The sequence below is a fragment of the Haplochromis burtoni genome, unplaced genomic scaffold (genome assembly GCF_018398535.1).
Source record: "Haplochromis burtoni strain Fernald_Lab_line unplaced genomic scaffold, NCSU_Asbu1 Contig_99, whole genome shotgun sequence".
NCBI lineage: Eukaryota > Metazoa > Chordata > Actinopteri > Cichliformes > Cichlidae > Haplochromis > Haplochromis burtoni.
This window is the reverse complement of record NW_024582460.1, coordinates 884,906-899,218: the sequence shown is the minus strand read 5'-3', so window position 1 is coordinate 899,218 and position 14,313 is coordinate 884,906. Positions and strand designations below refer to the sequence as shown.

At 39.8% G+C, this 14,313-nt stretch overlaps 1 protein-coding gene across 2 annotated transcripts in view; it reads right to left on the bottom strand.

The window, feature by feature from the left end:
- Positions 1-14,313, bottom strand: part of nos1apa (nitric oxide synthase 1 (neuronal) adaptor protein a) — a 191,563-nt gene that overhangs the window by 114,514 nt on the left and 62,736 nt on the right. For both annotated transcript variants that reach the window (XM_042223012.1, XM_042223013.1), the window contains exon 3: positions 1,927-2,019. In XM_042223012.1, coding sequence (XP_042078946.1) covers positions 1,927-2,019 — 93 coding nt within the window. The remainder of the gene's footprint in view (positions 1-1,926; positions 2,020-14,313) is intronic.

Here is a 14,313-nt window from a genome sequence, read left to right as displayed (position 1 = left end):
TTTGCACATGTCGAGGAGCGTGTCAGGTTACATTTCACTGTGTGTTATACTTGTATAACTATGCATGTGACAAATAATAAAGAACCTTGAACCTTGAACTTTGTAAACATGACAGTCATTTTCCCTTGAAATTACAGCAGGTACTGTAGCTAGCAACCTATATTCTTCCAGAGCTGATGGGGGCAGGATATCATCCCTCCAGAAGTGGGTATAGTAGTACTTTCCATTCAAGTCAGATGACCAAGGGGTGAAACTGATTTGCAAAAGGCAATATGAAAACGTTGCTATTGTGTTTTTCAGTACAAAGTATCATCCTTCTTGTGTTGTCCTGAAATAATAGAGTTTATCTTTAAGTACAGAGGATAATCTTTTTCTTTTTGTTTTGAACCGAGCATCAAGCATCTTGGAATTCTCCTGGTCCTGGCACCAAGTACCATATTTCTGAAATCAGATATCTGGTGACGGCCCTATAATCTACACCATTTAAAGCGGGCAAGACTGGATTAAGCTCATCGATCATCATCATCTTTATTCCCTCCATTCGCTGAGTCGACCACAGAGCCTGTCCCGTCATCCTCAGCTCACTTGGAGACACAGATTCCTCTCCAGTGTCAGTTCAACTTCTTCAAGCTTTCTTCTTGCTCTTTCCTCATCTTTTAATTCATGATTTCTACTCTGCTAATGGTTCTGATCCCCATCAAGCACTTTATTCTCTTTAGTAGTCCTTCCGTTGTCACACATGCTCTCTAAGAGGACTGGTCATTACCTTCTGCTACAAACAAAGACACAGGAAACTAAACAGCTTTTTAGATAGTGACTAACCCAACATTGTTAGAGTTCTGTCACATGTTTCTTATAACTACAGATGATATCTCAACAGCCACAAAGACAGAGCCATGATTCAGTGTGCCGAGACTGTTGACAGATACACATTAGGGGCCAGACATACTGATTTTGTGCCAACAAAAAGCCTCATTATGTGTTAAAATACAATTGCTGGGAATTTACAGGGTGACAGAGAAAGCAAAGTGAAAATATATACGGGGTGAAAAGAAAATTGTATTTTTTTATGCCTTTAGTACAGTAAATACCTGCAGTATTATATGAAATGCAGGAAAAGTAGCTTAAAAAAAACCCAAACACAACACATTTTCTTTAACACCACAGCTGTCAGCGGTTAGAAATATAATTTCTTGATTTTTTCCTTTTTCATGTTTAGTTTAATTTCTGAGCATTTTCTTGTGTTCAAATTACAAGAAACATGTATGCCTGTGAAGTTAGGAGAATACTTGCTCTTGCTGCAGCGCTGCACGTTTTGTGCTGCCCTCGGTAAACTCATTGCAAGGCAAAGGCTGCACTTGTGTTTATAAAGTGAGGCACTGTTAGCAGATTATCCACACAGCTTTCCATTTCCATCAGTACATTTCCTTTGCCCAAGTGGCATCTCACTTGGAAAAAAAGTAGCCCTAAACTGCTAGAGTCAACACCCACCTTTAACCACTCTGTAAGCATCGGTGAATGTTGTGGGCTAATAGAGCTGGCTGTCATCTGCAGCACTATCAAGGATCGAGTGATAGTGCTATATGAGTGATGAATTGGGCATTGAAGAGAAAAAAGAAAAGGAAAGGGAAAGAAAAAGAAAAAGAAGAAAAAAGAAAAAAATAGAAAGAAAAGAAGAAGAAAAAGAGAAAAAGGAGAAAAAAAAGGATCGACGTGGCCGATGACAGATGTGGTCAACGCGCAACCATAAAGCACACGTATGAACCAAAAACAAACATCAATGTTTTTACACCAAGACATTTTATATGATGTTTTACTGATCCGTTCAAAGGTCTACGATGCGGGTGACAACAATTCAGTACAAAACAGTACAAAGTAGTACAAAAGATGCTTTTAATTTGCAATTTATAAAAAAAGTTCACTCACTTTCTTCTTTTTCCTCAAGGTGATTTTCACGCCATCTACAGACACCACGATGTGGACTTTTTTCTTCTTGATGTTTTTGACCTTGAACTCATACTGCAGAGAGAAGACAGGCAAAGCGATATTAATTCTTTGGAAATTAAAGGTAGACGTGGAGATGTGCTGTGTTGGCTGGTGTGTGGTGGTGTGTTGTGTGGTGTGCTGTGGTGTGTGTGTGTGTGGTGTGTGTGGTGTGGGTGTGTGTGTTGGGGGAGGGGGGGTCCACCTGTTGAATCATGTCCTGGGGCAGTGGAAAAAAAAATTATACGAAACAGGGAAGAAATATCAAATGACAACATTGGCGCATGTCTGACAGCCCTGTCTAACTTTTAGATGGTTTGATCTAAAAGTTGAGTTAAAGCTGCTGTGATTTCAGAACTATATCAGTTATAACACCGGTGTAACATGCAGCTGAAGGTACAGAGGTGATACTTCCACTCAACCCAAACCTCTGCACATAAAAACCCTACAAGCGTCTGTTGTCAAGGCTTGCTCAACAGTCTTACATATGTATCAAAGCAAAGTACTGTTAAAAAAATTACATTGACATCTTGCTAGTTAATGGCAGCAGCAGATAACTGAGGTTCAGTTTGTACAGACCGAGCACGGTGTGAAAAGACGACACGGAAAATTTTTTGGATGCAAATTTGTTGTGCAACATATATATACACATTAAGGGTTTCATCCATCCATCCATTCGCTTCCGCTTATCCTGGAGCCTATCCCAGCTGTCATAGGGCGAGAGGCAGGGTACACCCTGGACAGGTCGCCAGTCTGTCGCAGGGCCAACACACAGGAGACAGACAACCATTCGCACTCACATTCACTCAGCACATTCACACCTAGTGGCAATTTGGATTATCCAATTAACCTATCCCCACAAGCTGCATGTCTTTGGACGGTGGGAGGAAGCCGGAGTACCCGGAGGGAACCCACGCAAACACGGGGAGAACATGCAAACTCCACACAGAAAGACCCCGGCCTGATGGTGGAATTGAACTCAGGACCTTCTTGCTGTGCGGCAGCAGTGCTAACCACCGTGCCACCGTGCTGCCTATTCAATTTTGTGAAAAATATATTTTCAGATAGACAGAGCACACTGTTGAAAAAAATCAAGCCAACATCATTTCTAATGGTTTGATCTAAAAGTTGTGTAGACTCTGTGTAGGTAGGTATGAGCACCGTGGTGATGCATGTCATCTCCAAGTCGAGATGTGTGTGCCCCAACAATATATGTTCATCTATCATAAGCCATATAATCGTCCCAATACAAAATGATGGTACTACACATTTTTTGCCATGTCATGCAGACTTCTGCTAAAGCAGCTCGTTCTTTGTTCATAACACCCAGAGCATATTTGCATCCACTCATATTGCACTTGCCACAAACCAAGCACGCAGTCAAACTATGAATAAAACCAGCTTCACTGTGTCTTCATAAACACACTTGAAAAATTTGAATAAGCATCGTGCCAGCTTTTGCAAACTTGATCAGCCCAACAATAACAAACTTCTGTGGTTAATTTAAAAACATTCTGGTTTCTATGTTAGAAGTACCAGAAAGCATTAGATAAAGAAAGCTTGAATGAACATGAAATTATTTGAGCACAGACACCTGACAATGACCAAGATTTGTTGCAGAAAAAGGGCAATCCCAGCTGAGTGAATATAAGATGATGGGCAGACTCCTGCTATGCTAAAGTCAATTTATACCTCATAAATCAAGCTGAGACAGCTTCCATGGTCTCTGCTGCCTTTAATGGAGCTGTGAGCGGTGTCAAAAAACAACCCTGCAGGAGGCACCCACAGTCAATAGTGTATGGAGCCACACTGTTTGCCTATCAAATACAGAGCAGGGCTAAAAAAAAAATCCTGGATCAAGTGACTTTTGTGTTAATATAGGGATCTTGCAAACTGACATGCAGCCGAGTGATGCCTGAATCCCTGAGTTATACAGCACCACCTGAAAGGTGACAGGAGACACACCTCTATGTCTACTTCTGGCCATCAGCCATCATCAGAGAAACGACTGAGGTTAGATTAGGTACAATCCTACCATGCTGTGAGATGCTTATGGAAGACCCACTCAGTGAACCAAAGAAAGACATCAGAACATTGGTGTGCATATAAAAACAGCAAAGCGAGCACTCTGGTCTAAATAAAGCACAACTCATTGATGAGTTCTGAATCAATGAGCCTTGGTTACCCCTGAGACAGTAGCTGGTTCACCACTGCTCCTTCCTTGGACAACTTTTGATAGATGCTGACCACTGCAGACTGGGAACACCCCACAGGAGCTGCATTTTTGGAAATATTCAAGTGACGTCAGTGTATGTGCAAGTAATCCCTGACCAAATACTCTCTCAGTCTGGCTTCAGACTGCTCGAAACACTTTTTATATCTATATCGTAAATTCAGTCATCTCGGGGACAGCTCTGGCTCCAAGCAGATGGTCCACCCAGATGCTATCTATGAGGGACAGCCAATCAGAAGAGCATGAGGTTTGGGGTTTTTTATTATTATTATTTGTTTGCTTTTATGTGTTGCACCAAGGCCCAGTATAAGAAAAATAATGATATAATGTTAAATGGTTACTACATGCACAGTTATGTATTGCAATTCAAGTCATTCAAGTCCAATGGATAGCTTGAAATGGTACAAAGTTAATTGGTGAACTGTCAGAGGTTAAAAAAAGATAAGGTTACCCAAAACAAAAAAATTATGTACATTTCAGAATTATATAAAAAGGCCTTTCTCCAGGGAACACAAAATGGGTTCACAATTTAAAGGAGGTTGATCAAGCCTTGAAAGCTGCTGCTAATAATTCCTCCAGGTGTTCCAACTTTTCTGGATTACTTACAACCCCATCTGTCTGCATAAAACCAGTGTTGGAACACATTATGGTACCATACCCTCGTGAGCATCAGTTTAACAGTACTGTACTGCAGAAAGTAGTGTGTTGCTACAAAAATGGCGAGAATAAGGCAATTAACAATGGAAGAGAGAAAGACCATCATAACACTTAAAAGTTTAGGTCTTTCCTACAGAGAAATTGTAAAGAAAGTCAGGGTGTCAGTGAGTACAGTTTCCTTCACCATTGAAAGGCATTCAGAAACTGGGGAAATTTTGACAGGGAGAGGTCTGACAGACCCAAAGCCATAAATAAAACAGTGGACAAGTTTCTGAGAGTCGCTTGCATGATAGGCAGCTCACAGGACAACAGCTTCAAGCACAGCTTAATATTGGTAAGATAAGATAAGATAAGATAAGATAAGATAAGATAAGATAAGATAAGATAAGATAAGATAAGATAAGATAAGATAAGATAAGATAGAACTTTATTAATCCCTGGGTGGGTTCCTCTGGGAAATTCGATTTCCAAAAAAGCACAGCACACGACCGAAGTTACAAGTTACAGAATTTATATACTAACACACAACACACACACACACACTACCACCACACACACACACACACACACACACACACACACACACACACACACACACACACACACATATATAAATACAGAGACAAATATAAATAAAATATACAAAGGGGATAAATAGAATAAATAGGAATAAAAAATAAAAATACAAGTGAATTGCACATTTCAAGTATTGAGTCTATTGCACTGTTGACTATTTACAAAAAGTATTGCACAAGGTATTGTACAGTGAGGTGAAGAGGCACTACAGCTTAGTTGTTCCCCCCTCCTTTGTCCTCCTGTTTCCCCTCCCTCTCCCCTCCAGAGAGGAGTTAAACAGTCTGATGGCGTGTGGGACAAAGGAGTTTTTAAGTCTGTTAGTTCTTATCTTGGGGAGAAGCAACCTGTCACTGGTCGTAGTAAGCAAGTCTCAGCTTCAACTCTGAAGAGTAAACTTCGAGCTGCACGTTTGACAGGAATAGTTGCAGCAAGAAAGCCAGGCATCAGAATAAGACAAAGAGGCTTGGCTGGTCCATGAACCACTGCCACTGGTATTATGGAGTGATTTATACAAATTCAGTAAATCACGCAGGATCTTTATATGCTGTCAAGTAGGTGAATGGATGGTTCCACAGTGTGTGGCATCAACTGTCCAACATAGAGGAGGAAGTGTGATGGTCTGGGGCTGTTATGCTGGATCCAGAATCGGTGACTTGTACAGAGTGAGACTCACCCTGAACCAAAATGGCTACCACAGCATTCTTCAGCGCCACGCACTACCCTCCGGTATGCACCTAGTTGGTCAGGGGTTCATCCTACAGCAAAATAATGACCCAAAACATAAGTCCAAGCTATGCCAGAACTACCTCAGGAAAAAAGAACAAGATGGTAAGCTTCAAAACACAAAGTGACCAGCACAGTCTCCAGCCTTAAACCCCATCGAGCTGGTCTGGGATGAACTAGACAGAAGAGTGAAAGCAAAGCGACCTACAAGTGCCACATTTATGGGAACTTCTGCAACAGATATGGGAAGAACTTTATGAAGAATTTTGATTTCTATTGTAGAAAGAATGCCATAGGTGTGTTCAGCTGTCAAAAGTTTAGAAGACACTTTGGTCTATAAATTTGGTCTGTGATTTCTGTTTTAGCTCCAACTGCTTATTTGTATTATGCAATGAGACATTAAACTGCGTAATTCCCAATGAAAAAAGGGAAAAATTGGGGTGTTCTAAAACTTTTGAACAGTAGTGTACATATATATTTATGTTACAGAGGTTTTTGTCAATGCTTTGTCACAACTTTGGCTCGTTTGAGATCACAAAGTGAAATAAAAATGATGACATTTAAAATCTCTGGCCACATGCTGACAAGGTGACTTCTTGTGTTATGAATTTTTTACATCTGTATAATGAAGGAGCTGATAGAATGCAGAAAGAGCGCCCTGTCCGCATCGGTCTGAAAAAGCAAGAAGCTTTAAGAAAGCTTTGAAGAAACCCAATCACCTCCTTACTGGCTGTCAGTGCACAAAAAGTGCCAGAGCTGTTTGCTAAGAGATCACATTTCCCATCTCTCTGCAGTTCGCGACCAATTATGCGTAAATGTGCTCAAACTAGTGAGTTGTTGATTGTCAATTAGTGAGTCAACAGAAAATTACTGTGCAACAATCTCATAAGTTTTAAGTAATTTATTACAGAAAAGACACCAAATACACTTTTAGGTTCCAGCGTCGCCTAATTGCTAATGTTTTGAGAGGCAATTTTCTACAATTAAGTGTACAAGGCTCATTAAAATGAGGACATATTAAGCAAGGAGAAAAAACAATAGAGCAGAAATGATAATGTTTTCCACAGTGCTTGACTTTTGTAAGCAGTTACAGTCTATATACTGCAGAGGAGGACCCAACTGTTCAGACAAGAGGGTTACTGTAAGGGTTCTGAATCTCTCCAGATGTCTGCTGATGTTGCTGTATCAATTTTAAATTCACTTTTAGACATCTAGTGCATTAGTTACACTCGCTTGTCCTTGGGTTTGAATTTAAGGAAATGCTTTTTGTTGACACAGAGACACAAACAACCAAGCTCGCACTGACTTTACAAGAAACCAGTTTTAATTGCCGTAGTCCAATATGAATAATCCCTTGACAATACAAAATTAAGCTAATTCCATTTTACTGATCCTATTAGCAATATAGATGTATGATGTTTAAGATGCTTCAGACTGTATATAGTTATTGCAGACAATGCAAGCTGCTTTGCAACCCACCTACACCCCAACTACTTCTTAGATGCCATTTCTGACTTCAGTGTCATGTCTTTTGTCACTAATATGTGGTCTGTTCTGCGAGAGGCTCTCTAACCCTGTAAAGTTTGAACCAACAGGCATGACATTTTTGACAAAAAAATTCAAACCTTTTGAAACTGGAGTGTTTATTAAACCATTTTAAGAACTTAAATATCAACTTGGATATATGAATTTCATCAAATATAAAACACCTGGCTGGCATTAAAGGATTAAGTTATCACTGTATGCATATGGAGAGGTGAGGAGGTCCAAGAGTAGAGTCTTCCAAGCAATTGGAATAACAGTCCTACTTTAACTAAGGAGGTCATAAAAAGAGATCTTGCGCTTGTATAAAGCCAAGCGCAATACAGGCTTGAGCTATTTTCAAGAATGAAATGCAAAAAATGTCAGAGGACTCGGGCTTCTGCATTGTACAAACTTGGCTTTTCTGGTATCGAGCACAATTGAAGAGATGCTTGTCCATGTCAGTTGTCTTCCCATTTCAGGAAATACTGTTTGAGCTGGAGCAGCGGTCCCCAACCACTGGTTCGTGAGTCTGTTGGTACCTGTTGCAACAGTTGAGGCTCGGGTGTGAAATTTATGGTTTTTAGGGTTTTTATCATTATTTTTTTTTAACGTTTTTATTGTTAACTCGGTTTCCTAGGGTCTTTTCTCTTGTGTTATGAATAATATATATATATATATATATATTTTTTTTTTTTTTTGGTACCGGTACTCGTTTTATTTTGTTGCATCTATCCGTGACACCTTAAAGGCCGGTCTGTGAAAATATTGTCAGATATAAACCGGTCCGTGGAGCAAAAAATGTTGGGGACTGCTGAGCTAGAGAACCGGAGGAAGCACATTTGATGCTTGCTGTGAATTCAGTAATCTTATTAATTGGGGTAGTTTCACACGGGTAAAATGACACAGACTCTGTACTAGGGACGATGTCAAACTGTGCCTTTTTTTCGCTGCCCTTTTATGCTTTTTTCACAATGAGGTTAATGCATTTGGTTAACAACCCTAAATATAAAGAATACTTCGACGCAAAGCTCTGCATTCAACAATCTGTTGATACCTTCAAAAAAATTCGAAAACCTCCACAATATTCCCTACATATAATCTGGGAAAACACTTCAACTATTCAATATGGTTAAGTTCCAAAGTCTATAAATGTTTACGTGTCAGTGTTATTGGTGGTTTTATGGTCATGTTGTCATCCATTGTAATGTTGACTGTGCTATAGATGCGAGATTTAAACGTTGGAGCGGCTGATCGATGGCACGATTGACCTCCACAGAGATGATTACAGCAGCAATTTAACAGATTTTTCATGCAGGGTTTGACTGGCCAAGTGCATGCAGTAAACTATGACAGGAACACTTCTCGCTAATAAGCCTGTCTATTCCTGTCTGTTATGGCCCTGTCGCTAAATCCACATTACCTACCACACACACTCCCTAGTGCTTACAGCTTCCATTTCAAGAGGCAGTAGCAATACTATAAATCACATCGCTGCTGCATTTATCTGTAAAATATGAGAAAATGAATGCAAGCAATTAAAAAACTTGCAGCACAGAAACTGCTGTATTTGAGAAATTGCACAAGCATTCATTTTACAGTCCCAACAGCACAGCTATACAGGACAAGGTTAGAATGAGCACAGATAACGGTTTGTAGTGCCGCTCAGGTTGTTGAGGATTGTCTGAAATGTGTCTGCTGGATAACCCTCCTGAATTCACACCTAAAATGATATCAATGTTGTCACTTAGATTGCAGCCAAAATGACTGTTTGCATTAGAAAGCATGAAGAAAAACCTATCAGAAAACCATGAGCTTCTTGATTTAATAGTACACCAAGCTAACAGTTTAGCCTTCTGTTATTCAGTGTTAAATCGATAAAATTGAATTTTTTTTAGATGTCAGCATCCTGTAGTTTTATTCAGATCTCAGTTTTTACTAAACCTCATCAACAAGTGAAAAGCAAAGGCAAACAAAGCGCAAAGCACTTATTTTCCAAATGTGCCATGAATGTTGTTCTTTCTTTGTAGTTCTAAGCTTCGTGAGTTAATCCGCTACCCTTCAAGTCTTCTGTGGACTTTCTAGTGCTTTAGTTAGGTGGTGGCATCCAGCATTACTGTTATTATTACAGGCAAAGCAAAGGACACAGAAGTATCTGACAGGACAGCGGCATTTGACATCCTGAGATAAGAATCTGTCGCTGTACTTCCTGTTTAAATGTTAGGATTTTTAAAAAATCCTAATACAACAGTAAGCTGGGTTAACAACATCAGAAACTTTCTGTTGTATTAGGATTTTGAAGATGCTCCCATCATGCAATGTTTCTTTTTCCTCTCACATCATCAACTTAGGTATCATCTTTTGGTCACGTGAGAACTCTTTGTTGAGTCTATATGTCTCACGAGATAGACAATCCATTGTAATGTTGACTGTATTGAGTGAGGAAGACCAAGTTACCAGCGTTAAAGCTATTAAGTGAAAGCAAGAACCACTATTGTTATTACAAATGGTAATAAACACCAGAATTTCTTTTTTCCAACATAAACAACCTTGTCATACTGAGTAGTGACATATATTAGTTCACATCTAAACCTACTGAAATGAAATGAATATTTGGGTCCATGAACAGGCTCATCTATCATGCAAACAAGTCCAACATTTCCAGGCACCATTTGCAGATAAGCAGGTTGTTAATTCCTAAAGGTTCCTTCTGTTCCCAGTATAATCCATCATTTTGGCATCAAAGACACAAACATGCACGTCTGCTGCCTGCAGATGCTTTTTTCACTGTGAAATTTAAGGCAGGGAATAATAATGATCAACAGAAAAGCAAGCTAATGACACAATTACATGTAAAATTACTCGTCATATAATGTAAGACATCTTGTCCTTTCCATGTCAGTAGTTAGGTTAGAGTCAGTGAAACTGGGTTAAGCAGCTCATCCACATCTTCGTCGCTGCTTTTGTTAGGTGTAAGAATGATGTGCAAAATCCAGAACACCTTAGCATCTGCTGATGACAAACATTCAAACACTATAGCACTGTAGGAAGAGTTAACCCTCTGTGCACAGGAGTTTGAACTGGAGCTCCTGCTGTAAACACTCAGATGCATAAGGTTTAGCCAACTCTTAGACAAGCCCATCAATCCTCATTCAATGCATATGCTTGTAAAGGTACCCCAGCATTATACTAAACTCAAAGGATTAGAGACTTTTTGTTTAATGCACAGGCTTAGTCTGGTAAACAGACATTTTGACCCAATTTTTGGTCCGAACTACAAGATTTTCATTATTCTAATCAGTGTCTTGCAGTGTCCAAATATAACCAGAAAGTCAAACAAAGCATGAGACTGAGAAGTTCAGGCAGCACACAAACACAGTGCAGATGCTACTTTGGCAGATCCTGTCCACCTTTGTTGGGAAATGGCACCCCTTAATGACGGTGGATAAGTTCAAAGACACTAAAGCAGCTATGACAGAATGAAGGGAACCTTAACAATATTAGGCAAGAGCTTTAATGATGTGGCTTCTCACTTAATTTATCAAGTGTCTGTACAGTATGACAGAACTTACAAGCCTAGGACGGATTCATTTTCAAGACACAATGATCTTTCTGATCCTGTTTGTGACTCTTACACGCATGGCTCCTTCACTGCTAATGATGATTAACAGCTTATTGAGGCACAACTATTCTGTCTTTTTCGTTTTAAACATGCTGGGGTAATTCCGTTACTCATAAAGTCTAATATCGATGCCAGTTCTGCTAGCAACTATTTCAAATGTGTTACTTATTATGAACTGAAACAAAAGATTAAAATAACCAATCAGATGCATGGCGATAGACCAACACACAGTTCACAACTGAGGTCAAGTAACAGCAGTTACCAAGAGTGTTCAATGATCTTAGCAGGCTAGAAAAGAGGCCAGTTATTCAGACTGAGATCACTACACTGCTTGTCCATCTTCTATTAAACAACACAGAATAACACAGATGCTGACCAGCACTGGTTAACCACCATCTGATGTGAGCACACACACACACACACACACGACACACACACACACACACACACACCCACACACACACACACACACACACACACACACACAAATTGTTCTAAGCCAATGCCATTCAAGCTCCGAGGTTTCTCCCTGGCCAATCACGAGTACACATCCATCTCAATGACATGGCTACTCTAGAGAAAGGAAAAAGGGCTACAGAGGGCTGTAAAGAATGAACCAGAGAGAGGAAAAACAAAAAGGGAGGACAAAAGGAGACAAAGACCTAAGAAGAGCAGAGTGAGGAGAAAGCAATAATAGAGTGACTTATTAAGTTTAATTAACAGCTCAGATCATTAAGCTCCTAATTACACAAACTGAAAGCCAAGGTTTCTTAAATATGCAAACTGTGGTGTTGTCATTAGGTGCTTAGTGAAGTAAAAAGCATATTTTGACCTTTGCACAGCATTTACTAAAATCAATATTTATCTCTATACATCTGTTCTATGAGCACTTACAATTTCGTGCTTAATCAGTTATACAGCCAATTGTACAAGATTGGTTTTAGAGTTCGTGTCCCCCAGAACACTGGATCCACAACAGATAGCCAACATGGTACAGTCAATCTGATTGCCAACTATTGCCACACTATTCTCACAGGGAAATAAGTCACCGTATGAACAGATTAGCATGTCTGATTTGGCACTGATTTTATGTTGGATGCTCTTCCTGATCCAACTGTGCCATTTATCTGGGTTTTGGGGCCTGACTAGCTTATGACCCCTCCCCTGTGGCTGGGTTTGTTTCTCCTCCCAGTCTCAAACTGGTGATCTTTCTCCTGTAGAAATGTGCTTACTGCCAGCCACAGGCTAAATGCAGACCTGTCCACTTAAATTAGGTCTGATTTAACGCCAGTTAAGAATAGTCTGCACACAGTCAAGACAATATCTGTATTAACCTATCTAAGCAGTTGCTATTATTCCTGTTCTTTCTAGTAACTAAAAATGAATCTCCTTCATTAAGTGAATTCGCAACTAAATACAAAAACAAAGTTTTATGAGAACGGGAGGTTCCTGAGCAGTTCTGATTACGGAACAACACCTTTGACATAAGGCTGACAAATCAAAAAGCTCACACAACAGTCAGCCATGAAAGAACTAAAGAAAGAAACCTTTTCTGTTATTGTTGAGGCATGCTGACATGTTGAGTGGGAGCTAGGGGAAATAAATAACAGGGGCAGATTGCAGTGGCAGTCAAGACTGGATATTAGTCATTGGGCATTGGACAGACGGTAGACACATCTGAGAAAAGGGCTGTGCAATTCAATAAAGTTTATTTGAAAAAGCTGACAGTGTCCTCAATTCTGACCAAAACATAGGGAGCACAACATTTTGTGCAATTTTAAAGCTAAAATTGCTGAAACACTGCTGGTTTTCAGTGAATAGCCTATCAAAAAGATTAAATTCAATTTTATATAGTACAAAATGACAACAGTCCCCTCAAGGCACTCTTTCACTGTAAGGTAAAAGCCCTACAATAATAGAGTGAAAACCCCTATGAGCAAGGACTTGATGACAGTGTTAAGAAAAATCTCTGAGAAACATCCAGCAGAACCACGATCAGGAAGGAACAGGCGTGAGCAGTTGTAGGTGATGGGAGGAAGACGCGCTACACCCTTTGAGAACACACAGATCAGGTTGACTGTGTGCTTTTAATTTTGGCACTGGCAGCATTTCAGCATATAACATATTATGGTCACTTTTGAATTGAGTAACTACCTTCGTCTCTGCTATATGCAAAAGTTTAAAAAGTGAAGATCATACTGAACCTTTCCTTTTGCATACTATTACACCCTTAACTAAGAACCACCGATCAACAAGGGTTTGAAATTGCAGAAACAGAGGAAGAAAAGACCTCTAAGACTTTCCCTGAGGGAAAGCCCAAAGGACTAGCAGATGAAGAAAAGAGAAAACCAACAATCAGAGCTGTTAGAGGATGAGTGGAGCGTCTGCAGTTACAATGTAAAAGGTGCCATACTCTCTCTATTCGTCTCCACAGGAAGAAACTGGAGCACTCCCGCAGTGAGAAGCAGTACCTTCTATAGCTCAGTTTTACCCCCTACTGCACTACAACCTAATACACACCACATTCTAGTTCTTGTTCTTGTCCACCATCTTATTATTTTATACTCTATGTTTCCAACAAGTTCTCTGAATATATCACACATAAGCAAAACCCCAAAGAAGATTGGATAGGTTAGAGCCCCTGCACAACACTGATGTGGATAAGCGTTTGTTTTGTTTGTTTCTGAAATAATTTTATCAATGCCAATATAAATAGTATTGATTCTAATTCATATCAGGACGACTTTTTCCATATCTTGGTATAAAAGACAGAAACATCGCTAGAATACAACCAGCTGACAGCTATTGAGTCTGACAAAAACTCGGTCAAACCGATGGCACACTTTGGCAATCTATCACCAGCTATATCCAAAACTTTAACAATCCCTCTGAGAGTGACTACAGGGAGTGCAGAATTATTAGGCAAATGAGTATTTTGTCCACATCATCCTCTTCATGCATGTTGTCTTACTCCAAGCTGTATAGGCTCGAAAGCCTA